The sequence below is a fragment of the Pelodiscus sinensis genome, chromosome 22 (genome assembly GCF_049634645.1).
Source record: "Pelodiscus sinensis isolate JC-2024 chromosome 22, ASM4963464v1, whole genome shotgun sequence".
Taxonomy (NCBI): domain Eukaryota; kingdom Metazoa; phylum Chordata; order Testudines; family Trionychidae; genus Pelodiscus; species Pelodiscus sinensis.
Window position 1 is genome coordinate 2,190,779 of NC_134732.1, and position 27,959 is coordinate 2,218,737.

The 27,959-nt window shown below is 52.9% G+C and overlaps 2 protein-coding genes across 2 annotated transcripts; one reads left to right on the forward strand and one right to left on the reverse strand.

Moving 5' to 3' along the window:
• TUBB4B (tubulin beta 4B class IVb) lies at positions 1-2,258 on the forward strand. Its single transcript, XM_075905283.1, has 4 exons — positions 1-272; positions 400-508; positions 588-698; positions 1,040-2,258. The coding sequence occupies exons 1-4, from the start codon at positions 216-218 to the stop codon at positions 2,098-2,100; spliced, it is 1,338 nt and encodes a 445-aa protein (XP_075761398.1). The 5' UTR covers positions 1-215; the 3' UTR covers positions 2,101-2,258.
• Positions 2,148-27,455, reverse strand: CIMIP2A (ciliary microtubule inner protein 2A). Its single transcript, XM_025184999.2, has 7 exons — positions 27,308-27,455; positions 22,734-22,948; positions 20,131-20,507; positions 15,801-15,918; positions 15,425-15,519; positions 13,516-13,633; positions 2,148-2,336 (listed from the first exon to the last, which is right to left on the reverse strand). The coding sequence occupies exons 1-7, from the start codon at positions 27,361-27,363 to the stop codon at positions 2,251-2,253; spliced, it is 1,065 nt and encodes a 354-aa protein (XP_025040784.1). The 5' UTR covers positions 27,364-27,455; the 3' UTR covers positions 2,148-2,250.
• Between the last annotated feature and the right edge of the window lie 504 nt (positions 27,456-27,959).

Below are 27,959 nucleotides of genomic sequence, written 5' to 3' on the forward strand. Positions count from 1 at the left end.
CCGGGCGGGATCAGAGACTTGATTGACATCGTTGTAACTGACGGGAGGTTCGTATTGGGCTTCGCCTCGCTCTGAGCGGCCATTGGCGGCTGTGGGCGGGAAGGAGCGCTGCGCGCGCAATCCGTTGCTATATAAGCAGTGGCGGTTGGCTGACGCAGTGAGTGTGCCGCGCGCTGCGTGAGTGTCGCCGTTGAAGGGTGTTGCGCGCCGCCGCCATGAGGGAGATCGTGCACCTGCAGGCCGGGCAGTGCGGCAACCAGATCGGGGCCAAGGTCAGTGCTGCCGCCCCGCTCGCGGCGGGCTGGGGGGGCCGGGGCCGGCCGCGCCGCGGGGCGTAACGGCTGCCGGGGGTGGGGGAGGGGCCGGCCCGCCCTGACGCGCCCCGCGTGTCTCTTGCAGTTCTGGGAGGTGATCAGCGACGAGCACGGCATCGACCCCACCGGCACCTACCACGGCGACAGCGACCTGCAGCTGGAGCGCATCAATGTCTACTACAACGAGGCCTCAGGTAGGCCCCGCCCGGCCCCGCGCTCCCCTCCCCTCCCCCGCCCGCCGGCCCCGCGCTCACGCGCCTCCCTCCCTTGCAGGTGGCAAGTACGTGCCGCGCGCCGTGCTGGTGGACCTGGAGCCGGGCACGATGGACTCGGTGCGCTCCGGCCCCTTCGGCCAGATCTTCCGGCCCGACAACTTCGTTTTCGGTGAGTCGGGGGGAGCGGCGCGTTGCTCCCCGGCCCTTGCCAGTGGCGCTGCGCGGTGGAAGGCGGTTGTGAGCCCACCATGAACCCTTCTGCCCGCAGCAGGGCGGTAACCGGCACAGCCCGCTAATCAGACTGCTTTGCAGGCCGTTCTTGGGTAAAGGGGGCTGTTCGTTTTTACAAGTAGAAAGCAAACTAGTAGCAAATTGTGTTTCAAATGAGTGGCATTACCTGAGAAGGAAGGGGGGGGAGAAGGTTGTGGATTGTCAGGGTATAACATTTGGGGCTCATCCTGCATATTACTTGCAAGGAAATGGTTTGATGTGGACATGACTTTCTTCCAGGTCAGAGTGGAGCAGGAAACAACTGGGCAAAGGGCCACTACACAGAAGGTGCAGAATTGGTTGACTCTGTATTAGATGTTGTAAGGAAAGAAGCAGAAAGCTGTGATTGTCTTCAGGGCTTTCAGCTTACCCACTCCCTTGGTGGGGGCACTGGCTCTGGCATGGGCACCCTCTTAATCAGCAAGATTCGTGAAGAGTATCCGGACAGGATCATGAACACTTTCAGTGTTGTACCATCTCCCAAAGTATCGGACACTGTAGTGGAGCCCTACAATGCCACTCTTTCTGTACACCAACTTGTAGAAAACACAGACGAAACCTATTGTATTGATAATGAAGCACTATATGACATCTGTTTCAGAACCCTTAAGTTAACTACTCCAACATATGGTGATCTGAACCATTTGGTTTCAGCAACCATGAGTGGAGTTACCACCTGCTTGCGTTTTCCAGGTCAGCTTAATGCTGACTTGCGTAAACTAGCAGTTAACATGGTTCCCTTCCCCCGTTTGCACTTTTTTATGCCTGGCTTTGCTCCACTCACCAGCCGTGGGAGCCAGCAATATCGTGCTTTAACTGTACCAGAGCTCACACAGCAGATGTTTGATGCAAAGAACATGATGGCTGCATGTGACCCACGTCATGGCCGCTACCTTACTGTAGCTGCAGTTTTCAGAGGCCGCATGTCCATGAAAGAGGTAGACGAACAAATGCTTAACGTACAAAACAAGAACAGCAGCTACTTTGTTGAATGGATTCCCAATAATGTTAAAACTGCTGTCTGTGATATCCCACCCCGGGGCTTGAAAATGTCTGCTACATTCATTGGTAACAGTACAGCTATCCAGGAGCTATTCAAGCGCATTTCTGAGCAATTCACTGCGATGTTTCGCCGAAAGGCTTTCTTACATTGGTACACTGGAGAGGGCATGGATGAGATGGAGTTCACTGAAGCTGAGAGCAATATGAATGACCTGGTATCTGAGTATCAGCAGTACCAGGATGCTACAGCTGAGGAGGAGGGGGAGTTTGAGGAGGAAGCTGAGGAAGAGGCAGCATAAAAATCTGTCTGCTAGCTACTGTAAATTATGTTTAAAGCTGTATGAACTCCCTTCAGAAACTTGTCTTTATTGATGTCTGTGTACCTTCCACTGCTGTTTCCTGGTGACTTCATGTCGAATGCTGTATAGACACCGCAATTAAAGCATTTTTCACTGCGTGCATTTTTGCGTGTGCATTTTCTGGTAGACTTTGCGGGTACTGTTGCCAAATGTTAAGGCGTAGCTGTGTCTGAGGGCTAGAAAACAAAATTTATAATTAAACATTTTCCATCTCAAGTTGCAGTAAACTTACTGAATATTCTGTACACTGGAACATTTACTGCATAATTGATGAATGGCTGCAAAATACAGGTTTGTACTCAACTTGCATAGTCCCCATGGGGTGTGCTGCAAGGATCTTGTATTTGAAAGCAAGTTTTAAATACAAGTAGTTTCAATTTTTGCAGGTTTGCTGGGTGGTGGTCTGAGGGTGGGAAGAAGCTGCTGCTTTAAAGGAGGCGGCCAGAAATTTCTTTGGCTTGCTGGTAATGCCCAAGATTCAAATCAGTTTCGGGTTGGAGAAGCCTGGGTTAGTCCAGTGCTCAAGGAAAAACAAGATCCCTGCCCTATGTGGGTGAGGTGCCTAGTTAACATGTAGGTGCTTAAGGTGCAAATTTGTGTGACAAGGATATTTACAAAAATTACTTGGCTGCCATGGAATCCTCTAGCTTTCTAAACCGGGGCCCCTTACATTTTTGCTGTAGATGTTTTCTGGGCAGCCCTACAATAAAAAGACTGCAGCATCTGTCACTAGGTGTGCCTCCCACAAACGTGCTAGCTTTTTCAGCATGAGAAGTTGGCCTCAAACAGCAGTCTACAGTGAGGATTAGGTTGGTTTAACTTGGTTGGGGTGGCTTTTTTAAACACCTGTGTGGTAATGTTATACCAGCCTGATTTCCTAGTCTAATCCTGACCGAGGTTTCTGCTTTGGGGTAGGAAGCAGGTGTGAAAGGGCCAGAGCAATTCACAAGAGGGAAGCAAGTATTCCACCATCTAACTTCTATGGACCCTAAAGTGATACTTCTATGTTGTATAACTCCATACAATGTAGTTGGGGGTAGATGGCACACTCAACTTTGAGCCCAGTGTTCAAGGGAGATAAGTGGTAGCCTTACAGCTCTAGCTCCATTTCTGCCTGCTGGAGCTAAGAGCTGGTGTGTAGTCCCTCTGCTTCAAGGTGGGCCAGCTACAACAGGAAAGGCTAATAGAACTATACCTCAAAATAGCCTCTAGGATTAGGGCAGGGGATGTACAGAGTCAAATTTCTTTGCAGGGAGGGCTAAGACTAACGGAATCTTTCATAACTCACATACCCTAGCCAATATGCTAAAGGAGCTTAGGCAAATTGTTTCTTGCAGAGGAAGTGCTACTCCAGGAGAGGGATCACAGTTGAGAATCCTAAATGAGAGGCAAGAACCCCCTGAAAAGTGTGGGACTTAGCAGCCTCCTACCACCTAGACACTATTGGTAGTTGAGATGGTGCTGTTTTGTGAATCCCAATGATTTTTTCAGCTGCCTCAGGCCCCTAGTACTTTGAGCCTTCCTTGGCACTAGGTAACTCCTGTAGATCTCTGAGCTGCAGAGCTTTTTGGAGGGAAATGCTAACACTTCTAAATTCAGTGTCTAATTTCCCTTTTGATGCTTGAGGAGTTTGTTTCCTTGGCTCTGTTTCCCCTTCTGAGGCATTTGTTGGAGCTAGTGCCTCCGTAGGCTGTTCTGGGCTCAGCTCTGGCCCTGGAAACCCAACAGCAAAAGGAAAGGTCTGTGTACCCTGCCACTCTCCTGGATGGGCTGGGAGTGGGGTGTCACTGGGCCTCCCTTCCTCCACACAAGAAAGGTAGAGGGGATTGGAGAAATTGGCTGTGGGGCAAGTTCCTCACCTAGGTGGAAGATGGCACCTAGGTCCTGACAGCCTGCAGCAGAGTCCATGCTTCTGCCTGCAGAGCTCTCTTGCAACCTCCTCCCTCTCCTTGGGCCATTGAGAAAGGGCACTGAATACAGCATGGGCACTTCCTGCTCTGGTCTGTGGGCCAAGCACCCACCCTGCTGTCACCACTTGAACAACAGCTGCTCCGGCCGTGCTACTCCAATCCCTGGTTGGGGCCTCCTTGGGAAACAGACTCATCTGGCTCGTGTGGATCCCATGCCAGGAAAAGGGGTGAGGTTTTTGGAGCCCTCATCCTTGTACCTTCCTTCAGCAGCCCAGAAGATTCCATGGGGGGAAGGGAGGCAGAGGACAGAGATAACTGCATGAGATACTCTGGAGCACTCAGGCTAATTTCAGCCCCTGCTCTGAAGCAGAACTATGGGGGTGAACTCAGCGGGGAAATTAAAGCAGCACTTTCCCCCTTCTGATGCTCAAAGCGCAACAGGACAGATCCATGCAGGAAAGAAGCCCATGGGTGTGCTGATTCTTCTAGCCACACATGCGGGGAACTAAAAATGCCCACGGTCTAAACCAGAGTTGGTGAATCAATCTGTGAAACACACACTAAAAATAAAGAGTAGACTTTCACACACCATCCAGCGCAACGGCGTAAGAAGTCTGCAGGAGTTCTAGACAAGGTTCGGTATTATGCCTCATTCCTGCTTCTTGAGGAAATATAAGAGGGATGGGTATTTCCTAACATCTAAACGCGGTGATTTGCAGTGACAGGTCTGCATAGCCTAGGGGTACACAGAGGCTGTCCAGGAGGTACAGTAACAATTTGCCTAGTTTTACAGCAAGCCCCATAAAAAGCACAAGCGAAGGCAGTGCCAACTACAGTTTCATACTGACAATGACTGCTCTGTAGACTATACACTGAAATATAAGCATAAACCAGTAGGCATACAAATCCTGTACTTACAAGGTAATCATGGGAAAGTAAAGCAATTTGTCAGTAATGGGGGGGTTGTGACACTTTTTGTACTTTACATTAGGTCTTAATTTATAAGCATGTTGTTTCTAAGGGGTGAAATGGGGACGGGGTATGCAAGACAAATCAGTCTCCTAAAAGGGGTACAGTCATCTGGAAAGGTTGAGACCCGCGGTCTAAAAGCATTGGGGTGCTGCGACTGCAAGTCACCACTCACCAGCCCTCCTTCCCTGAGGTCAACTCTTTTGGGCCAGGGGCTGCCTGACCCACAGAAAAATCAGTCAGGGGTTGCACATGAGTGCAAAAAAACAAAACAAAACCAATCACGGATGTGACCCCCAGACCAGAGCCTAGGGGGGCCCAGGCTAGTAGATTGTGTGTGCTCCACCCCACGATGGGACAGTGGGAGAGCTGGAGTGCCAGCATGGGCTCTCCAATGCAGGGGGGGCCCTGAGCCTTGGGGGCCAGATCCAAGCAAGCTAGGGGCTGCATCCAGTCCCTGGGCCTTAGGTCCCCCACCCCTGCCTTGGGGCCTTGCCCCATGAAGGCAAGAGGGACAGCAGAACAGATGCAGAAAAAACAGGCAGTAAGAGTTTCCTGGCTCACCATGCCTTTCTGGTCTCTAAGGCCACAAGGTCCCTCAGTCTAAATTCAAACTATCATCACTGTCAAGGGTAAACTTGGCTGTCTTGCCTACTTCCAGGGCTCAGCATTTTTAGCTGAGGGAGAAATTTCCTGAAAGAGTGACTTCCTCTATCCAAGTAGGCAAGTCCAAGTAGCTATCACCTCAGCCACCTCCCTTAGGTGTGAACATTCTCAGGGGCATGAGATCAATGAAACCAACTATATACATGTATATGAACGGTCCGTCATCTGCTTCTTTTGCATGCTGCCTCAAAGGCTGACCCCAGGCAGGGGCAGTATGGTCCCTTATGGCCATCAGTGTCTCAAAAAAGAAAGCGGGGCACAAATCAGTTTGCATAAGCTGACCTGATTTTAATAATACGAAGTTAAATAATCTGTTATAACCTTTTGCTTGAGTTATATTCTTGATGCTCAACAGCTGTTATAATTTGGTGCTTTCAGCTAACCAAAAGGATAGACTGTGTACATATGTTAAGCAGTTATATAGCTTAATACACATTATTAGATTCTTAATGTTTACATTTTGTGTCATGTTAGAAAATGGCACAAGGACCAGTACTGGGACAAATGCTGTTCAGAATATTCATAAATTATCTGGAAAAGCAGGTGAACAGTGAGGTGGCAACATTTGCAGAGAACACACAATTACTCAGGCTAGCTAAGTCCAAAGCTGACCACAGAGTTACAAGTCAATCTCACAAAACTGGGCAACAAAATGGCAGATTAAAATAAAGTAAAATGCAAAGTAATGCACATTGGAAAACAGAATCCAACTGTACATACAAAGCGATAGGGTCTAAATTAGCTGTTTCCATGCAATGAAGAGCTCTTGGCCCCATCATAGATAGTTGCATGAAAACTTCTGCTCAATGTGCAGAGCCAGTCAAGAAAGCAAACAATGTTAGGAACCGTTGGGAAAGGGATACATAAGACAGTAAATAACAATGCTGCTGCATACATCCAGGGTATGCCCACACCTTGACTACTGCAGAACAATTCTGGTTGCCCTGTCTAAAAAAATATAACATTAGAAATGGAAAATGTACTGAGAAGGGCAACAAAAATGTTTTAAGGGTCTGAAACAACATTTGTATGAGGAGAGATTAAAAAGACTGGGGCTCTTCAGTATGGAAGAGACGACTAATTGGCCAGAGGGTAGCGGTCTTACAAAGCTTAAGGGTGGACAAAGTGAATAAAGAACAGTCAATTACACTTTGTAGAACACAAGAAGCAGGGATCACGCAGTGAACTGACTAGGCAGCAGGTTTTAAACAAACAAAAAGAAATACTTCATACAACACAAAGCCATTGCCACTGAATGCTGTGGCAGCCAAAAGGATAACTGGGTTAAAATAAAAGATTTAGATCTGTTCATGGAAGATCGGTCTTTCAATGGTTAATAGCCAAGACAGTCAGGAATATAACTCCAGGGGAGCCTGTGTGGCAGAGCTCTGGACATACCCCACTGGGTCCAGTGCTTCCTGGTGGATTTTTGGGATGCCTCAGGGGCTCACAGTGACCCTCCCACTGTCTCTTGCTTCTCTCAGAGATGAGAGTTCCCCACTTCATAAGCCATTTTCTTCCTACGCCAGTCACTACTTTGAAGGGGAAAACCCTTCCATGGTCCAAAAGTCCCTCCTGCCCATAGCAGCCCACCGGGTGTGGGAAGGGTTGGGGGAACCCAGTGCTACCCACTTACTCTGGGTTCCGGCCCAGCGCCTTAGGTAGCGGCCACTAGTGGGGCTCCTGCCCTTATCCCCACAGAATAGCAGCCTCTCCCTGGGCCACATCTCCAACTGCTCCCACAGTACCATCACCTAGCCCACTGGGTGAGACCATCTCCCAGTTGTAGCCCACCGTGCTGTCCCCTGCCTTGCCTGAGGGGAAGCATTTTATAGTGGACCCACTGGTCCTAAGTGGCTGCAGGTGTCTCATTAGCCTGCTGCTGCAGGCTGGCTCTTAAAGAGCCCCAGGTGCCTGCCTGTCTTAATTGCTGGGCAGCAGTCTGGCAGTCTATGCAGGGAACAGGAATCTGCTCTCCCAACTCCCTGGCTATGTCTACACTCTCAGCTTCTTGCGCAAGTACAGCTATTCTTGCGCAAGAATCCACAGCACATCCACACTGCCCACCTCTTGCGCAAGGAAATGTATAGTACTGCGTGGTAAGAGAGGGCTTCTTGCACAAGTGCTACGCTCTTTTTTATCAGATGTAAGCCCTCTTCATAGAATTGTAGGACTGGAAGGGACCTCGAGAGGTCATCGAGTCTAGTCCCCTGCCCTCATGGCAGGACCAAATACTGTCTAGACCATCCCTGATAGACATTTATCTACCCTACTCTGAAATATCTCCAGAGATGGAGATTCCACAACCTCCCTGGGCAATTTATTCCAGTGTTTGACCACCCTGACAGTTAGGAACTTTTTCCTAATGTCCAACCTAAACCTCCCCTGCTGCAGTTTAAGCCCATTGCCTCTTGTTCTATCCTCAGAGGCCAAGATGAACACGTTTTCTCCCTCCTCCTTATGACACCCTTTCAGATATCTGAAAACTGCTATCATGTCCCCCCTCAATCTTGCGCAAGAAGGCCGTGTGGACGCTTGGCAGGGATTTCTTGTGCAAGAAAGCCCTATGGATAAAATGGCCATCAGAGCTTTCTTGCTCAAGAGAGCGTCCACGCTGCCATGGGCGCTCTTGCACAAAAGCACAGCTCGCACATGGCAGTGTGGATGTTTTCTTGCACGAGAACCCTTGCACAAGATGTTCTTGCGCAAGAAGCCGCCAGTGTAGACATAGCCCCTGTGTACCTGCCCTCCACTCAGCTCCCACAGCCCGCTGCCTTGGGTCTGCCCTCCTGTGACTGCAACATGCTGGATCATTTGATAACAACTCTTCTGTTCATTCCCTCTGAAGCACTTGCCATTGGTTACTCCAGGATGACCATTGATCTGCCCTGGTATGGCCAGGCTTATGTTCAGATGATTAATTTTCTGCTTTCCCTTCATAACCTAGGCACTTTACAGGGCCTACAGCATAGGAAGTTCCAGAACGTGTGTACCATTTGGGATCAGTGTGGAGGGAACATTGTTTCCACTTCACACTTACCAGAATGGAGTCGGCTGTGTGCTTTGAGACCATAATTCATAGTCTAAGTCTTAGCTGCAGGGCAACAAATGTGCACTTAGCTCATCCTCCATGAAATTCAACACAACTCCTGCCTGTCATGTAAGGGACCTGCCTGTACGTACCAGTGGTGAAGCCCCTTTCAGTAAGACACAACCCAGCACCCAAACTGACCGTGTCTCAGATTTCTCCACTGAGCCTCTCACACATATGAATTCCTCAGCTGCCAGGTCTTTGCCAGCCTTGCCTCTTTTTAGCAGATGCTGTTGCCAACTTGTAGCCCAGGCCCATTGCTGAATTTTTCTCTTTGCACCCTGTTTCCGGAACCATCAATACTTCCCAGCCAGTGCCCCTGTTGTAGTCCCTGGAATCTGTTCTATAGTGATAGCAAGCCAGTTGCGTAGCTGTTGGTTATTGCTTGTCTCTGCTTGAAAACATGAGATGATCCTTATGCAATATGTGGCCACATACTGACCCTTGACGTTTCTGGCAGTCACAGTCTCTTGTATTTGCAGCTGGAAATTTGGGCCTGCTTTTTCTTCTCTCTGCCTTGTGCTTATTTTTTCCCTGTGTCTATGCTGCTCTCTCATAAGAATGGCCAAACTGGGTTCCATCTAGCCCAGTATCCTCTCTGTCTTCCAACAGTGGCCAATGCAGGCGCCCCAGAGGGAATGAACAGAACAGGGAATCATCAAGTGATCCATCCCCTGTTGCTCATTCCCAGCTTCTGGCAGAAGATAAGGAGACCATTCCTGCCCATCCTGTCTAATAGCCATTGATGGACCTGTCCTCCATGAACTTATCTAGGTCTTTTTCAAACCCTGTTAAAGTCCTGATCTTCATAATATCATCTGGCAAGGAGTTCCACAGGTTGTGCATTGTTTGAAAAAATATTTCCTTTTGTTTTAAACCTGCTACCTATTCATTTCATTTGGTGACCCCTAGTTTTGTGCTATGGGAACAAGTAAATAACTTTTCCTTATTCACTTTCTCCACACCTGTCATAATTGTATCGATCTCTATTCTATCCCGCCTTAATCTCCTCTTTTCTTAGCTGAAAACTCTCACTCTCTCATGGTTCCTTTTCTCCTGCTCCCCTATAAGCATGGGGGAAGCTTTCAGTTTTCATCCACAACGGGAGAGGAGAAAGGCTCCTGCTCATTGTGAATGTGGGGCTGGAGGGCTGAAAGGAGGGATTGGGGGTGCTACTAAGGCTCCGGGGGGAGGGTGTGGCAGATTGCTTCATGCTGGGAAGGGGCACTGCAGCACTTCCTAAGTGGGATGTGCCTGGTGCTCCTCCCTTTGGGCTGCATGCTGATGCTCCCTGCCCAGGTGCTGCTGCCCTGTCCCACACCCTGGCAGCTGGTGGTCCTGCCCCAAGCCAGGTGTCTCTTCCAGGACCCTCAGTGGCTGGAAAGTGGGCAGAAGAGAACTCTTCCTACTTGCTCGCCAGTGCCCAGCCCGATCTCGTGTGCCACGGCGGCTACGCCAGCCCCTCCTGGTCCTGCTCTCGCCTGTGTGAGATACTTTGGGGGCAGAAAACAGCATCAGCCCCCCCCCCCACTATTTCCATTCTGGGGGCCCCTCCAGCTCAGTTCTTGTGCCCAAGCTGCAGTGCAGTCTCCTCTGCTTACAGGGGCACACGCAGCTGTTGGATTTACACGTCAGGAATGCCCTTGGATTCCTCGTGGACCCCGAGCTCTCTGCACACAACGTGTGTCCAGCTGGCTGGGAGACTGGCTGCCCCCGTCCTTGCGGGTGATGCCTTAGCTGGAGTAATAACCACGTGTGCTGCCGCTCAGCCGTACAGCAGCAATGCACTCCAGCTGGCCGTGAAGATACCAACCCTGGGGATACCCACTATATGGCAGAAGTGTCCGGGGCAGGGGCTGCGGTCAATCACTCCTTCCCTTTGGCACAGCAGAATTCCCTCCAAGACAGGAAAACATTCCCTGGGCAGGAACCAGTTTTTGCTGAGAGCCCAGCCCGAGGCGGTGGAATCAGCTCCTGCACAGTCTAAGAACGCACTGTTACCCCTGCCTCGGCTTCAGGAGGGAGGAAGTCCCTTGACAGCATGGTCAAGGCCGGGTGAAACGGAAGCACGAAGCTGGAGGCTGGATGCTGAGGTGGCAGAGCAGACCTGTGTGCTGGACTCCATGGACAGATCACTTCTGGGGCAGGAAAACAATTGCCCAGGAAAGAAACAAAGCCAAAACGGGGCCTCCTCACTCCTTCAGGGACCATGGACAAGATCTAAACTAGGCATGGCAATGGGGAGATGACTGTATGATTGACCAGTAAGCCTGGGCTTCTCAGTTAAGCCTGTCGACTGCTCGCATTCCCCCCTTGCTGCCTCTGCATCAAATGCAGTGGGGGGGGGAGCGGGAGCTCATGCCCCCCTCACTCCTGCACTACTGCCTCTGCTAGAGAGGCAGCAGCACAGAGGGCGAGGGGGGCAGGTGGGAGCAGATACACGTGAGGAGCTGGCTCTGTGGACCCACCTGCCCCCTCCTGCACTGTTGCCTCTATCAAAGGCTGTTCTGTGGCAGCAACCCCTGTCCATGAAGGGTCCAAGCACCCCGTGGACAGAGGCTGCTCCAGCATCCTATGGACAGGGGCTGCTGCCACCCCACACTGTGACAGGGGGCTCTCCAGGAGTCAGGCCAGAGCACGCAGGCTGCCGGCCCCACACCTGGGGACTATCGAATAGTTGTGTAACCACTAAAATTAGACGTAGTTACACAACTATTCAATTACACACTATCTACCATCCCTAATACATACACCCTGTGAGCGCAGGCAGCTGGCAGATCTCAGCGATGCCCATGGGACAGTCATTGAGCCGGAGGGATGAGCACTGAGAGGGAGTCTGTAATCCAGGGATTAGGGCAGCACCCCTCTCACAGCCTCTCCTCGTGGCTAGTTTCCGCGGCTCCTGGCCAAGTCTTTGGGGGTGGTGTTCTAAGGCACCTGTCTTTGCTATAAAAACAAGATTCTCCCTAAGGAAGGTAGCCTAGTATCTTGCCATGTTATTTTTAGTAGCGGGTCTCCAGTGGCCTCTTCCTGGCCAAAGCTCAGAACCAGGACTCGATTATCATCCTTCTTTACCTGCCAGCTGCCTCTGACTGTGGTGTCCATGCTCTCCTTGAAATCTTGGCTTTGCGACTCTGCACACTGGTCCTCCTACCTCTCTACCTGCTCCCTCAGCATCTCTATGGGAAGAGCTTCCTCGTTCCTCCCTCCAGGCTTCAGGGGGCGTTCCACTGGCCTCCGTCCTTCGTTCCATCCTCTTCTCCTAGTTCCCTGCATTTTGTCTTTGGGGAATCTCATTCACAAACCAAAACAGCTGTCTGTGTTGACAGCTCTCAGCTTCCGTCTGGGCCGGTCTCTTTTGCCTTAAACAAACGCCTGTCCATCTCCTTGTGCATGCCCAGCCATCAATCCAATCGCAACTCGGCCAACACACAGCCATTCGTCTGCCCTCTAAGTTCCTGTGGCTGATGCTGCCATCCTCCTTTCACCTTAGCAATGCCTCTAGGGCCTCACTCCCAGGCCCCGTGCAAACGCTGCCACTTCTTCTCGCATGAGAGCCAGTCTTTCTTCGCCTTCTAGTTACAGCTTGTCATTGCGCGTCGGGGTTTCCCCTCTCCTGCACCCCCGTAGTGGCACGAACAGACTCCGCCAGCCAGTAGGATTGAGGGAGTTTATTGCTTCTCCAGGATACAGCACAGCACAGATACAATCTGGTTACAAGAACGGGGGCTAGGAGGCCTCAGGACCCCCCTTGAGATGGGGGGTGTCTGGGCCCTACAAATCCAGCCCCCTCTCTAGCCCCTTCTGCCCTGCTTCCCAGACAGAAACTGACTCTCCTCCAGCCCTGCCCCCTACACAGGGGTTCGTCTCCACCTTCCTCCCTTTGTGTCTCTCCCTGGGAGGCGACCTGTCGGACAGGTTGGGAGACCCTGGCCTAGTGACTCATCCGCTGTCCTGTTGGGCTGTGCTGCAAACAGCCACCAGTGGAGGTCACCCACTGCCCAAGCCCAGCAACCAGCAAGGCACCCCCATAGCACACTGGGTTATAGAGCAGACAGCACGCCCCCACTATGTGTCACAGCTTTTGTCCAGCCTCTCATTTCAGTTAGACGACTACAACATCCTCATCTCTGGCCTTGACAAATGCAGGCTTGCCCGACGTATCCATTCACAACACCTCTCACATATTCCCTGAGCCAGGACATTTCCACCCCTCCATTGGTTCCTCAAACACAAACCAATCGTATTAATTCACAGGGGCCTTTCTCCAAACTACCCAGCTCTGCCTAGTCGCTATCAAGACGGTGACTCCTGATTCTGCTCTGCCTGGGACAGCTATTTATTACATTTTAAAAGACGCACTGAAGTGCGATTCTTGTGCTGCTCTTCATGGTTGGAAGGGGTTTCCCGTAAACATCTGCAAACATTCCTCCTTCAAAACTCACCTTTGCAGCGATAAGGCAACAGGTGTGCTGTGTCCCTGTCCTGTCATGAGCAGAACTGACTCGTTCTTTCTTTGAGCTTCTCTCATCTGTTGGTTGCATCCTGCTCTTGACTCTTGTCAGATTTAGATTGCAGCTTCTGCCAGATGGACCATCTCTTTGTTTGAGGAGGCCCAGAACAATGGGTTTGCGTGAGTGTCCAGGATTCAGGCTACCACGTATAAATAATTATTAAAATAATCTCAGTGATTCATGTTTGCTCAGACAGTCCACTTACTTGGTACAAAGCCTGTGTAGAAAGGCATCAGTCCAGCGCTGGTGTAAATTTTATTATTAGGCCAATATGTCTGTGGTAGTCTCTTACCAAAGTTCCACACTGGGTTTCTTAACATAGACTGAAAGAACAAAGAGGAGCTTTTATTTTCAAGCACAAAGTGTTGCAGCACAAATTTATGCAAGTGTTACCCACACATTTACAACAAACAAAAAACTGAAACTAATGCAAGGTCAGATTGGGAGCTGATGCTGGGACACTAGACACAGCCGGACTGCAGCGAGAGGGACGCCCGGCTCGCCAGGGCACAGCCAGACAGCAGCAAGAGGGACGCCCGGCTCGCCAGGCCACAGCCGGACAGCAGCAAGAGGGACGCCCGGCTCGCCAGGGCACAGCCGGACAGCAGCGAGAGGGATGTCTGGCTCGCCAGGGCACAGCCGGACTGCAGCGAGAGGGATGCCCGGCTCGCCAGGCCACAGCCAGACAGCAGCGAGAGGGACGCCCGGCTCGCCAGGGCACAGCCGGACTGCAGTGAGAGGGACGCCCGGCTCGCCAGGCCACAGCCGGACAGCAACGAGAGGGACGCCCGGCTCGCCAGGCCACAGCCGGACAGCAGCGAGAGGGATGCCCGGCTCGCCAGGCCACAGCCGGACAGCAGCGAGAGGGACGCCCGGCTCGCCAGGCCACAGCCGGACAGCAGCGAGAGGGACGCCCGGCTCGCCAGGGCACAGCCGGACTGCAGCGAGAGGGATGCCCGGCTCGCCAGGGCACAGCCGGACAGCAGCAGTCAAGTCACAGTTGGATTACAATGACGAGCTGCACCACGCTGTGCCACTGTTTCTCCCAACCAACCCTGCAGGGGCGGAAGCCCCAGCAACACAACAGTCGTCTGCTGAAAAGCATGTCACTGGTTTTCTTTGGGCAGCTTGGAGCGCTCATCCTCCCTGGACAGGCAGTGAGCCCCCTTCTTCCCTTCCCCTCCCTCCCCCAGCCATAGGCAGGGAAAGGGCATCCCCAGCATTTTGTATGGCAGCCAGCATTACTGGGCTTTGAGGTGTAGCTGCAGACATGCTTTTCCCAGGGCTCCCCTCTGCCCAGTGTCTCCAGTTCTGGCTTTTGGAGCAAAGGAAGGGAGAGGGATCGGAGCCGCACGGCCCTTGAATCACCAGGGAGGGGCTAGGAGGAGCAAAGGGAATGTGCGCAGTGCTAGCGTACCCTGCCAGGCAGAGCGAGATGCACGCCCGCCTGGCGGAATACGCATCTGCACCTGCAGCTCAAAGAACGACCCCGATTCACTGGTGTTACAGCAGCTCTGATCACATGTTCAAAAACCCGCCGTCTCATTTCCACCCGAGTAACCGACATGCAAAGAAGCACCCGACAGTCACTTTAGGGGGCGGCCAGATTCAGGCACGAGCATTTCCTCAGGGACGGGTTCTGAATCCTAGTCTCATTTATCACCGGCATGTGATGGAGGGCACTGCCAAGGTAACCAACACGCTCCACACACGCGCCAGACTCAGGGAGTCAGATGCTCTCACTTGTGGACAGCCCCCTTGGCCCTGGGCTTCTCTGTTGCACCTCCAGAAGCAGCCCTTCTAGGAGAGCGCTGAAGTGACTGTGAGATTCACAGACTCGAGGGCCTTTGTGGAGCCTGGAAGCTTGTCTGTACAGCCACAGAGCTTGGCCCCCTGAGATATTATCCAGTCACCTTGCGTGTTCAATCCAGAACCACCGTCCCTTTGCTCAGCTGATAAATGAGGAATGGAGCGGCTTTCCAGTCCATTGCTATCAGGTACAGCAAATGACAGATCTTCAGCCAAGCCTTTAGGGGCACGTTCTCTGTTACAGCAAAGACTCCCAGTGAGATCTGGGTGCAGGCCTACATCAGTGTGCCGATGCCCTCATTTACCTGATTTCTGTCAAATTCATTCATGGCATCGTTCACGCCCTGGAGGTAGTTCACACCCATGATCCAGGTGAAGCGTGGTACGAATCCAGTGTAGCCTTTGGGTGAAGACAAGAGAGCACATTTACTGCCCGAGAACACTCCGGTGCCCTCTGCACGGAGCCCTGCGTGAGCAGGCGCAGGTGGGACATTAGCTGTGCTTGCTAAACGGCCTATTGTAGGCAAATTCCCATTTTTTTAAACCAACTGTAGATTACATTTTAAACTCAGATAGTTCCCACCCTATGGCCTTTTGGAAACATGGCTTCTGTCATTCTTGCAGTGAATTGGCAGAGTAGCTGCTTGGGCCAGCCCGGCACTGGGCCTCGTCCTCACCTACCTGAAATGGCTTTCCGTTGGATAAGGTTTGGGGCGTCCAGTTTGGGGAGAATATTGTATCTGCTCACATCCACCGTCTCAGTCATGGCAGGCAAAGGCACCCCCTCTATCCTGACTGGCTAAAACCAAAGCAAAACAAGGGCCCATGAAATCGTCCTGCCCCAGGTCTCTTCTGCTCCCAGCATGGCCAGAGCCAACAGCTCACATCGGCTGCCTCCAGTTTTAAGCCTTTACTGTTGCTTTAACACGTGGACGCTTCTGAGCCCCTCTTGTGGAGTCACTAGCATGGCAGAGCCGCTGGCGAGACAGGGCAGATTTTCAAAAGTTCAGCTGAGAATAATGGATGCGGGTTAAGTGCTGAAATCTGTTGAAAATCTGTCCTGTAATCCAGTGCTTAGAACAAGGGACAAGGTTGCAGGACTCCTGGGGTCTACAACCAACACTGCTACTGGCGTACATGGGAAAATCGCCTCGGCTCAGCCTTCGCCAGATTGACACAAGCCTGACTGACTGTCCCCTTCAAGGAATCCTTCCCACGCATTGCCAGGAATAGCCTCTCCTGTAGCGGGCTGGTGCCGGGGATTCAAAGGAATACAACGCAGCAAAGTCTCAGCTCGCTCCCTAAAACCAGCAGCAGAGCCGATTAGATACAGACAGGATACGTCGACACAGCAACCTCCCCTCCCTGGAGCAGCGAGTCTCAGAGGCCTGGTCAGTTAACCTGGGCTCTTGCTCCAGGGCTGAAGCTAGCCGTGTCCCTGTCCAGTCTGTGAGACCTGGCAAGCAGAGACGGTCTCAGAGCCTGGGCTCAGCCCCAGCCTGAACAGCTGTTTTTAGCCCCCTCACACAAGCCCTGGGCGGCTGGCTGTCAGTTGACTTCTGGCTCCAAGACACACGGCCATGGGGGTGTGGCTGCTAGGCGGACGTACCCGCTGCAAACCGATCTTCCTTGCTAGTCCTGAGCGGAGCTGCCCCGTAATGAATGACTTTGCTCAGGGGACTTGCCCGATTCACTCCTGCAGGGTGAGAGACCAGAGACTTTTTTTTCTCCAAAGAAGGAACAAAAGGCAAAAACCATTTACAGAGAAACAGGAAGTGGTTCAAAAAACCAGAATGCGGGCATGGAAAAGTCTCCTGCATGCCCACCCTGCAGTTCTGTGCCAGGAGTTCACTTCACGCTCATGCACCTCCAGACTGCTGGTGTCATTCGGAAAATTCCACGGTGGCCAATGGTAACACAGCCTGACTGTTTCCTGAGGGCCATGTGCACAGCCAGAGAGTGCCAGCGTAATACTGACACATCCCCCGCACCGCCCCGGGCCCAAGTAACTGCACTGGGGAGGCCACTAGTACAGTGATTCCTCATTTCACACTATCGGTATGTTTCAGAAAATGATCGTGTTAAGTGAAAACGTGTTATGCGGGGTCAATTTTCCCATTGAAAATGGAAAGGTGGGGGTTGCGTTTCAAGCGGGGGTGTCTGTTGGGACCGGGACATAAGGTTGAGGGAGAAAAGGGACTGGGTTACAGCAGGGAGGGGAGGGGTTTGGCTCTGGGGAAGGGAAGGGGAGGAGAGGGGAGGGGGATTGGGTTGGGAGTATGCCCCTGTGACGGGTCTGCCAGGACCCGCACTGCATCCAGCGAGGGGGGGTCAGTGGGGAACGGTGTGGCGAGCAGCGAACCCTCCGCCCCGCATTGCAGGGAGGCGGGGGAAGCCCCACGCAGCCACCAGCAACAGGCCGGCTGGGGAAACCATGTTATTCTGGGGATGGGCGTGTCATTCAAAAAATGTTCCCTAAAAAAAAATCGTGTTAAGCGGGCACGTGTTAAATGAGGAATTACTGTACCTGGACTGTGGCCCTGCCCTGCTCCTCCCCGCCTCCTCGGTCCCGCTCCCACTTCGCCTCTTCCTTGAGGCCCCAACTTCACTCCACCTTCCCCCCAAAACCCTGTCCTGACTCCGCCTCCTCCCCCCAGGCCTCACGCCCACCCCACCTTCCCCCCAGCACCCTGCCCTGTCTCCTCCCCTAGGCCTCACGCCCGCCCCACCTTCCCCCCAGCACCCTACCCTGACTCCTCCCCCCAGGCCTCACCCCCGCCCCACCTTCCCCCCAGCACCCTGCCCTGTCTCCTCCCCTAGGCCTCACGCCCGCCCCACCTTCCCCCAGCACCCTACCCTGACTCCTCCCCCCAGGCCTCACCCCCGCCCCACCTTCCCCCCAGCACCCTACCCTGACTCCTCCCCCCAGGCCTCACCCCCGCCCCACCTTCCCCCCAGCACCCTGCCCTGTCTCCTCCCCCCAGGCCTCACCCCCGCCCCACCTTCCCCCCAGCACCCTGCCCTGTCTCCTCCCCTAGGCCTCACGCCCGCCCCACCTTCCCCCCAGCACCCTACCCTGACTCCTCCCCCCAGGCCTCACCCCCGCCCCACCTTCCCCCCCAACACCCTGTCCTGACTCCGCCTCCTCCCCCCAGGCCTCACCCCCGCCCCACCTTCCCCCCCAACACCCTGTCCTGACTCCGCCTCCTCCCCCCAGGCCTCACGCCTGCCCCACCTTCCCCCCAGCACCCTGCCCTGACTCCTCCCCCCAGGCCTCACGCCTGCCCCACCTTCCCCCCGCCAACACCCTGTCCTGACCCCATGTCTTCCCCCTGAGGTACTTTTAAAAGTGGTGGCCCCTGGGCCTTCCCCTTTCCGAGCCCTTGGCACAGCTCCATAGATTTCAGTGCGAGGATGCAGTCTGAGCTCCTGCCTGACACAGGCCAGCAGCCTGCCCCCAAATGATCCAGTCACCTCTCGGCCTTCTCTTGGCTAAGCTGAAGAGAGTAATTACAGATTTGCTGGGCTGGAGAGAGGGTAAAAATAACTCTGCAGCTCAGTGCTTAGGGCCCAGGAGCTGGAGGGACCCTCGGCGTCCAGTCTCGGCTTCAAGGAAGATTTAGTTCTAGTAGCAAGTGCGACCGTGGCAGCAAGTGAGAGCGAGGGGACGAGCCTTCCTCAGTGCGCCGTGGCTTGGGCAGTTAGGACACGCCCACGGAGAGGACAGAACGGGGTCCAGGTCTCTGCTTCACATCAGACAGATTTGAAACCATCTAGGGGAATGCCCTGGCCTATGGGCTACAGTGGGGACTGCTCCATGACTCGGGGGAAGGGGCTGACCTGGCAATCGGCACCTGTCTCGTAGCTGAGACTCCTGACCGGGAGGGAGGTGCCTAAATCCACCTGTGGCTCCGCCCCCTGCCCCGGTGCCGTCGTGAGGAGCATGGTGGGTGCGCTCTCGCGGCCTGCGCTCTGACATTGACCATTGCATCCACTCATCACCGTCTGGGGGGATTCTCCATCACTGAGAGCTCCTAGAGAAAGGCTGGATGTTTTTCTAGATCTGCTCTAGCACCCAGAGGTTGTTGGGCTCGATGCAGGACTCCCTGGGGTAGGTTCTGCGGCCTGTGCCTCGTGGGAGGTCAGACTAGAGCAGGGCCCCGGGGGCCACAATGATACTCACAGCACATGCCGAGGGCCACTACTCAAGAGGGGGTGCATAGACATGCAAATATATGCAAATAGCTTCTTTCACACTGACGGGCATAAATACAAAGATTAAGGCAAGACCACGCAACACACAGGCCCCATTTAAGTCCGTTCTGCTGACATTACTGAAATGCAACAGTTACCCCATTTCCACCCACATGACAGCACTTGGAACGAGCACTGACAGTCCAGGAATTGAACTTCTAAAAGACCATTCAGCTGACTCGCCGTTGTGGGGCGTTTCCCGGTGGAGGCCATGTTCAAAGGGTCCGACCCGAGGGCCGCGCGTCGAGTAGCCCTGGACTAGGTGATCCTAGGGGGCCATTGCAGCATTAAGGTCTATGAATCTGTGAACTGTAGAGAGGCACCGAACTCTCCTCCTCGCCCACAGACCTGGGCACTAGCATTCCAGCTCCCCTCTCCTGCAGGCAGCGCCTGGTAATGCCAGAATCGCAGGGAGCTCTGCCCACGCTCAGGAACCTCTGCTGCATTTGCACCATGGCAGGGTGAACTCCTCAGCACCCATCGGCGCAGCAGCAGGTCCCTCTCCACACACAGTGTGCGAGCAGCAAGAGCCTTGGTGTGCACAGACCTGGGCAGAGAACTCCACTGTTAGCCACCCCTGGGTGCTGGAGGTACGGCAGGGACTCCCATGCACACAGGCCTGGGGCGTGGCAGACTGGCACACAGCCCTTCTCCAAGGCTGCACCAAGCCAGCGTGACCCAGATCACTCCCTGGGTCAAGCCACCGGAACACAGCAAACTTCTCCAAGCCCGCCCTCTCCCACCCTGGCCCACCTACCTGTGTGGTTCCGCGCAGGCAGGGGGTGCTCCTCCATCCCTGCCCACATGCCAGGGCAATGTCAGGATGGCAGGGTCCGTGGCTCTTTTGCTGCCCACATGCCAGGGCAATGTCAGGCTGGCACGGTGCTGGCCTCTCCTCCGGCTCAGGTGCCAGGGGCGTGCCAGCAGGCGGGGACGGACTCTTCCATCCATGCCCACAAGCCAGTCGGATGCCAGGGTGGCAGGGGGTATATTTTCTCTGCTCACTTTGTGTGTCTGTGTCTGCCCATGACGGTGGTCCCTTTGCCGGCAGTAGCATTAGCAGCGGGGCTCTCGAGCCAGTGGCGGGTGTTGGCTGGCATGTTCCGAACTGGGCATTTTGGTAGGGGGTGAACCCTGTAAAAGAGAACAAGCCAAGCACATGCATGGGGCCCTACATGACTCATGGCCTTTTCTGTGCTTTTACCATGTGCTATGCAGCACCCATGGGGGAGACCAGGGTTTCTCAAACTGGGGGTCCTGACCCACATGGGACTTGCTGGGGGGGTAGGGAGCCATCGTTACATCTGTGCAGCCTTCGGAGCTGGGTGTCTACAGAGCAAGGCTGCTGGCCAGGTGCCCTGCTCTGAAAGTAACCGTGGCAATACACTTACACATCGGCACTGGTGCCTTCAGAGCGGGGTGCCGGAGAGTAGTGGCCAGAGAGGCCAACAGACTTCGCCAGGCCCTGGGCAAGGTGGAGGGGGCCTGGCTCCGAGCCCCGAGAAGGGACAGGGCCTCAGGTGGAAGGGGGCAGAGCCTTCCCAGCCAGCCCTGCCTGGGGCTCTGGCAGCAATTTAAAGGACTTTGGGCTTCAGCTGCTACTGCAGGAGGGGTGGCAGCAGCTGGGAGACTCAGGCCATTTGAAATTGCTGAGCCCCAGTGTGCACCCCCCACATGTTGGTGACTCTGGTGGTGGCTGTTGATTGAGGGCCCAGCTCTGCAGGCAACAGCACATGAATACGGATAACACCACCATGCCCTGCCCCCTTACTTCTGTGCTGCTGCTGGCTGTCGCTCTGCCTTCAGAGCTGGGCTCCCAGCCAGCTGCTGCAGCTGCCCAGCTCTGTAGGCAGCAGCCCCAGCAAGGGATCAGTATCACAGCGCCCCCCTACAGTAACCTTGCAGACTCCCCCAACTCCTTTTTGGGTCAGGACCCTGCAGTTACAACACTGTTCAATTTCAGATTTAAATAACCAAAATCAGGAAAGGTATGAATTTAAAAATCCTTCGGCTGTGGAATTGACCCAAACGGACCATGAGTTCAGCAGGGCCCCGTGCAGGAATACGTAGGTGGAAGCAATATGAGGAAGGAGAGTGCCCGTTTCAAGGTCTGTTCCTTTGCCCTGTGAGCACCGCGGAGGGGTCCCCGCTGCGCCCAGAGAACAGACCCATCAGAAGCTGCCTCATTCACTGAAGCAGTGCTGAAGAGCCAGGAGCAGGTTGAGGCATGTGAGAGCCAAGACCCTCAGGGGTCCCCCAATCCGACCCATTACAACACCCTAGCTAGCGCAGTCTCATTCCTTAGGGCCTTCACCACAGAGAAACCAAAGAGCCTGGAGTGTAAATTCATAACTTTTCCGGACACAAAAAAAGTCATGGACTGAATGAGATGCTGGATTTAGGGCTTATGGCAACAACCCAGCGCCCACTGCCCATCATTTTTAATGGTGAGAAATTAACTAGGAGCAACTTACCAAGAGTTCTGGTGGGTTCTTCTGCTAATCTGAGCAACAAAGAGGGTCTTTCTAAAAGCTTCGGTCTGGGAGTTATTTGGGGGGAGTTCTGGGGCCGGTGTTATACAGAAGGTCAGATCAGAGGATCACAGTGGTTCCTTCTGGTCTCACAATGTATGAAAAAGGGCTGGGGCCATGGTGCAGCAGCCTGGCCTTCTGAATGGCCAGGAAGGATCAGGGCTGGAGTTGGGCGGAGCGTGGCTCAAGGGGCGGGGTCTCAGGCAGAAGGGACAGGGCTTTAGCTGCCTTCCCCAGCTGGGCCTTCACCCACCACCCATGGACACGTGTTGTCCTCCCTTGGCAACAGGAGAACGAGAGGTCCATCGAATGGGGAGGGGGAATCTTAGACGGTGTGATAATCCAGCCTGACATCCTGCATAGCACAGACCAAGAACAGCCTGGAAGCAAGTGCATCTTTTAGAAAAATGTCCCATCTTGATTTAAAAATTGCTCGTGACCCTTGAGAAGTTGTTCCAATAGCTAATTACCCTCCCTGTTCGATCCCAAGCCAGTGCCTCTCTCTGGGTCTATATTGCTGCCTCTACTGTTCTGTTTCTGACATAGGCTCTACGGCTCATTCAGTGTCAGTTTCACAGAGTTTAAATCCAGAAGGGCCACTGGATCCTCTAGTCTGATTGCTGGTACATCACAGCCATCAACACCACCAGCCTCTGCAATGAGACCCAAAGGAGACTAATCATGAAGCTGCGACTGTTGCATGGAAACGTGTTCCCACGGGTCCAAATACCATAAACACAAACCCAGGTCACCTAGGTGAGACTCCGACTTCAGCCGGCGGAACGTCCTGTTACGTGCATGTTTGCACAAAGTCCTGAGTTTCACTCACCACTGTATCCGGGAAAGTAACTGTAGTTCTGATCGAGCATCTGGGTTGAAGGATGGTTTGTTCCACTAAAGTCCTCTATGAACCGTGGCTTCCCCAGAGGTGCGAGCACAGAACAAGGGCTCTTCCGCACACTCGGGTCTGTCAGCAGGCGGGAGGTGGTTTTGCCGTAGGTTTCTCCAATCTGGTAGCGGATCTGAGGGTAGAACCCCTCGTAGCTGAGGAGGGAATCACAGGCTGGGGCTTACTGGTTTGGCAGCGACAAACGTTTCAGCAGATGAACAGAACAATTTGTTTCCCTGTGACGGCTGCATGTATCCCAAAGAGTGCGAGGCGGGGTCGTGTGAGTTCAAGCGTGCGGGATGCGCCAGTAAGATGCGTATGGATCAGAATATGCACATGCCCACACGTTGCTGTGAAAAGCCCCGTGTGCCTATTGAACGTGGGGGCGGGGGTGGGGGTGGGGGAGGCTTTCTCGGGGAGGCCAGAATTCTAAGTTGCCTTGTTAGGCTCTCGCAGCTAGAGAGAAAAGTGCAGCTACTAAACTGGGTGTCAGCTCCTCAGCACTGCAGTCTGTTAGCTGGCCCAACCAACTGCTTAGGACTCTGCCAGCCCTTGCCTGGCCCTTGGATGTAAGATCTGGGGACCAGTTGATCTGGGGTAAGTGACTAGTCTCTCAGGACTGGAAGCAACCAGGATTGTGATGGACTCAGACCCTAAAACTTCTTTTCCAGCTGCCCCTCCAAACCAGGGCTGTCCTCCACACCCTGGGGTCCTTGGCCCCTTCCTTCAGGGGCAGCCCCGTCAAAAGACCCAGGCCTCTCCTTTCCTACTCCTTGTGTTAAGGAGCTGAGGCCCCTCCCTACCAACCCCTGCTCAGACTTAAGGACAAAAGATTGTTGACCAGTGGCTCATCTAGAAGTTGCAGGTAACACCCTCCATGTCTCCCATTCACACATTTGAAACTCACAAAGTATCCCCCCTCCATGTGTCTAATTTTACACACACAAATGACACATACAACAGAGTAAGAGACACAGAACCAGCAGATCATGACATGAAGATCAATGGGTTACATGAAATAATTCGCTCAAACCACCTTTGAGTTATGTATATTCATGTTCATGAATCCATTTCATAAAGCATGGGGGAGGGGGGGTCCGTCACAGGGATATCTTGTGATTTCAGTGTAAGTGACCATGTATCACAAAGTCTAGTTTGCCCAGGTGGCAGCATAGACTGGAGAGCCCCAAGGGAGTATCTGTGACCTCAGAGTAAGGCTGTTACAGTGACCTAGGAGTCTGCATTTGTTAGCGGATTAGTCAGGTCTAATTAAACATGCCACTAGTTTGGGGTGTCTGCCCGGTTTTCACGTCTTCATGGTCGTGCGCCCCTCCAGACGGCCTGACACTCCGGTTTGGGTTTGCGATCGCAGCCTGTAAGAACAGCGAATACTGGACACTCTCCAAATGCTCTGGGTTTACTTGTGGTCTCAAAATGAACAAAAAGAGCTTTTTACCTTTAAACAATTCCTGCCCTTCTGCTATAAGAAGGGGATTTCAAAAGACTCCAGTAACATGCTGTAAAAATACATAAGTGATTTGTGTTTCAAGGAAAAGTTCTAGGAAGATACAGTCTAGTAGGGAGTTAAATCAGACTAACACGGCTACATTTCTATCACTATTCTAGTAGGGAGTTAAGGACACCGAGTGTACAGACAGATGCCAATAGCAAGTTGCTCTTAACAGCCCATGGTCACACTGTAACAACAACTAGAACCAAAGTTTGCTGCAACAAACAGAATTGTAACCAAGTAGCAAGTGAATTGCTCACAGGGCGCCTGGCACCTCCGCTGAGTTGGCATTTCAGATATTTGTGTTACTATGGCTCAGTTCACTAGACCACGAAGAAAATCATTTTGTGTTGGTGCTTTTGTTCAGAGCCAACGTGTGACTACACGGTTTGTTTGCTCCTTTGCCTCAAGCAATCCTGTGTCTCTAAGGCCCGTTACAAGATTAGAAAACGTCTTCAGGTGAATGACTCAAGGAGCTGAATCCATTTAACTTAACAAAGAGAAGGTTCAAGGTGATTTGATCACAGCATATGTACCTGGGAGCTTGGACTCTATGAAATATTACAAATAAATGTTAAGCTGAGCTTAACTACAACAAACAAAGACAAAACCTGGCAATACGCCACTCGAGGACATCTTTAGTAACAAACAAAACCCAGACAATTCCTATCCTATAGCAACACATATCACACACCAAAAGGTTAATTCCACTCTCTGATGTGTGTTCATGATGACAGTCTTTAATTACGTGATTAATCACATACTGGTTTTGCCACTGGACTCTGGCAATAATTACTAAAGTGGGAAAGATTCCAAAGGTGGACACATTCAGTAACTCGGATATGAAAGGAGTGTAGAAAGATGCTGAAAATAGCCTGCTCCGCAATCTGGCAGAGCGTCTACTCCCATCCTTCCCCAACACAGACGCCGCCCCAACAGCACCCACGGGCAGAGCTGCAATCAGCACCTTTGCGTGTGCGGACAGGAACAGGGACAGTACTTCAGCAGCGGTTGCACCAGCACCAAATGCGGAGGTCCCATAACGTACCGTCTTATACTTGAGAGTCCCCTAGTTATGCATCCAGATAGCACATTAGCCCTTGGCCACAGCACCACAGAGCCTTCGTGTCCAGCTACTTGTCCACTTTTCAGAGTCACTGCTGCCCGGGATAGAGTCCACATCCTGTAAGTGGGACTTACGTGCATTGTTCCTAGACGTTGAATTCCACGTTTGTTCATATTGCAATACATATTGTTTGCTTGGCACCTCGCTTACCAAATCACCGAATCATAGAAAATTAGGGTTGGAAGAGACCTCAGGAGCCATCGAGTCCAGCCCCTGCCCAAAGCAGGACCAACCCCAACTCAATCAGCCCAGCCAGGGCTCTGTCCAGCTGGGACTTAAACACCTCTAGGGATGGAGATTCCACCCCCTCCCCAGGGAACCCAGACCAGGGCGTCCCCACCCCCGTAGGGAAAGAGTTTTTCCTAATCTCCAACCTAGACCTCCCCCACTGCCACTTGAGCCCATTGCTCCTTGTTCTGTCACCACTGAGACCAGCCTCTCTCCAGCCTCTTTGGAACCCCCCCTTGTGTAGTTGCAGGCTGCATCAAATCCCCCCTCACTCTTCTCTTCTGCAGACTAAACAAACCCAAATCGCTCAGCCTCTCTGCATAGGCCATGTGCTCCAGCCCCCTCAACATTTTGGTTGCCCTTCACTGGACCCTTTCCAATGCGTCCACGTCCTTTCTGTAGTGGGGGGCCCAGAACTGGACACAATACTCCAGATGTGGCCTCCCCAGAGTTGAATAAAGGGGAATAATCACTTCTCTAGATCTGCTGGCAATGCTCCTCCTCATGCACCCTATTACGGCGCTAGTCTGCTTGGCTACACGGACACACTGTTGACTCAGAGCCAGGTTCTCATCCACTGGAATCCCCAGGGCCTTTTCTGCCGAACTGCTGCTTAGCCAGTCGGTCCCCAGCCTGTAGCAATCCCCTATTCCTATGCACAGGGTCCATGTCCAGCCAGTCCCAGTTCCCCTCCTTCCAGATCCTGATCAAATCTGTCTCCTCCCCATCCCCCTATTTCTCCTGCCCTTCCTTGTTTCCAGTCCCACCTTCCTTGCCCAGCCTGTCCACATCTATTCCCAGTCCCTAGTCACGTCCCCCATGCTCCTTGTCCTCAATCGAGAGCAGCAGAGTTAGACTCCATGCTTTCATGTCGTGGTTCTGTCTCTGGCCCAGCCCAGACCCGCAATTAAAGGGACAGACCAGACCAGCCTGCTCAGTGCAGGGGAAGGCTGCAAAGCTCCAGCACATGTAACCTGCAGGTTTTCAAAGTCTTCTGACTTGGTCAAAGGGATGGGAAAAGGAATTTCACACCTGGCTCCAAAGCATAGAGCAGTAGGCTCTAAAAGAAAGAGACACCAGAATTTACTGTGGGCAAAACCTTTTTCCTCAGCTCGGTTCTTGGAAACACATGGACCATTTGGGTGGAAGATCGCCGAAGCAAATCCCGAAACAGATGCCCTGCATGGAAAACTCCAGCCCAGACAATGAAAGTCATGAGCTATTGAAAATAGTGTCTAATGAAAGGACGTGTCAGGCAACCCTACTAAGATCTGCAAGCAGCCCCATCTACAACATGCATGTGCATTAAACCCCCCCTCCCAGCCAGGCATACACACGTGCATACTGCACACCCGAAAGCCATGTTAAAAGAACGTTGACGTTGCAAAGTCCAGCTCTCCCAGGCTAGGAAATGCCAGACCTCACTTCATTCTCTAGCATGTTATAGCACCTTTAACTACATCAGGCACTAATGTTCCCCTGCCTCGGTCAGTGCACTTTTAAACGGAGAGTTTAATTCTATCAGGATAAAGATCACAATTCGTGTGAACACGTCCCACCGCCCTGCCCCCCCCCCCCCCCCCCGCCCTCCATTACAGCAAGTTCCTTCCTCCACTAAGTGCTAAGTTCCCTGTGCGAGGCAGAACTCACCCCGGGATGTAGTAAGGGTCAGGGGTGAAGAGGCTGCTTTTCGGTGGGTCACTCATGGTTGCTCCGCATCGGTACTTGGGTCTTCAACTTACAAGGGGCAGCTTCAGATACAGGGTGAGGCCAAGGCAACTGAGTTGCCTTGGCAACCATTGTGAAGATGCCACAGCAGCAGCAGAGCCAGAAAATTTAATAGACTCATTGCACTTCACACCACACGAAGCCCTGAACTCACCACTTGTCTGTGTAGGTTGATCCAGACAACGGGCCAAGCACAGCCGTGACCCGAGGGTTGGGCCAGGATGATGAACAGAAGGGCTTTCCTTAGATTTGACCACCTTACTTGTGTTAGTGTAACGGGCAAAGCCCCTGAACACCGCTGTAGGCACAGTTTAGCACCTTTAAAGTTGTGCTAGCAGGTTGTGTAGTAGCCTATGTCATGTAGCTTTCACTGACAGTACAACATACCCAGCTAACATGACTGTAAAGTTATTAAACTGTGTCTGTACAAGGTGCTTCAAATCATGTTAGCTAGCTCGCTTTTAAAAGAGTGCTCCCTGTAGCTTAACTAACCTACAACCTGTGCTCTATACAACCTATAGCATAACTGACCCACAACCTGTGTCCTAACAGGAAAGGTTTTCGAGCCTGTCTA

Coding starts and splice junctions, on each gene's coding strand:
- TUBB4B (XM_075905283.1), top strand. CDS start 216: ATGAGGGAGATCGTGCACCTGCAGGCCGGGCAGTGCGGCAACCAGATC. Junction 509..587: donor CTACTACAACGAGGCCTCAG/GTAGGCCCCGCC, acceptor CCTCCCTTGCAG/GTGGCAAGTACGTGCCGCGC. Junction 699..1,039: donor GCCCGACAACTTCGTTTTCG/GTGAGTCGGGGG, acceptor ACTTTCTTCCAG/GTCAGAGTGGAGCAGGAAAC.
- CIMIP2A (XM_025184999.2), bottom strand. CDS start 27,363: ATGAGTGACCCACCGAAAAGCAGCCTCTTCACCCCTGACCCTTACTAC. Junction 22,949..27,307: donor GACCCTTACTACATCCCGGG/GTGAGTTCTGCC, acceptor TTCCCTCCTCAG/CTACGAGGGGTTCTACCCTC. Junction 13,634..15,424: donor ATGAATTTGACAGAAATCAG/GTAAATGAGGGC, acceptor TTGTTCTTTCAG/TCTATGTTAAGAAACCCAGT.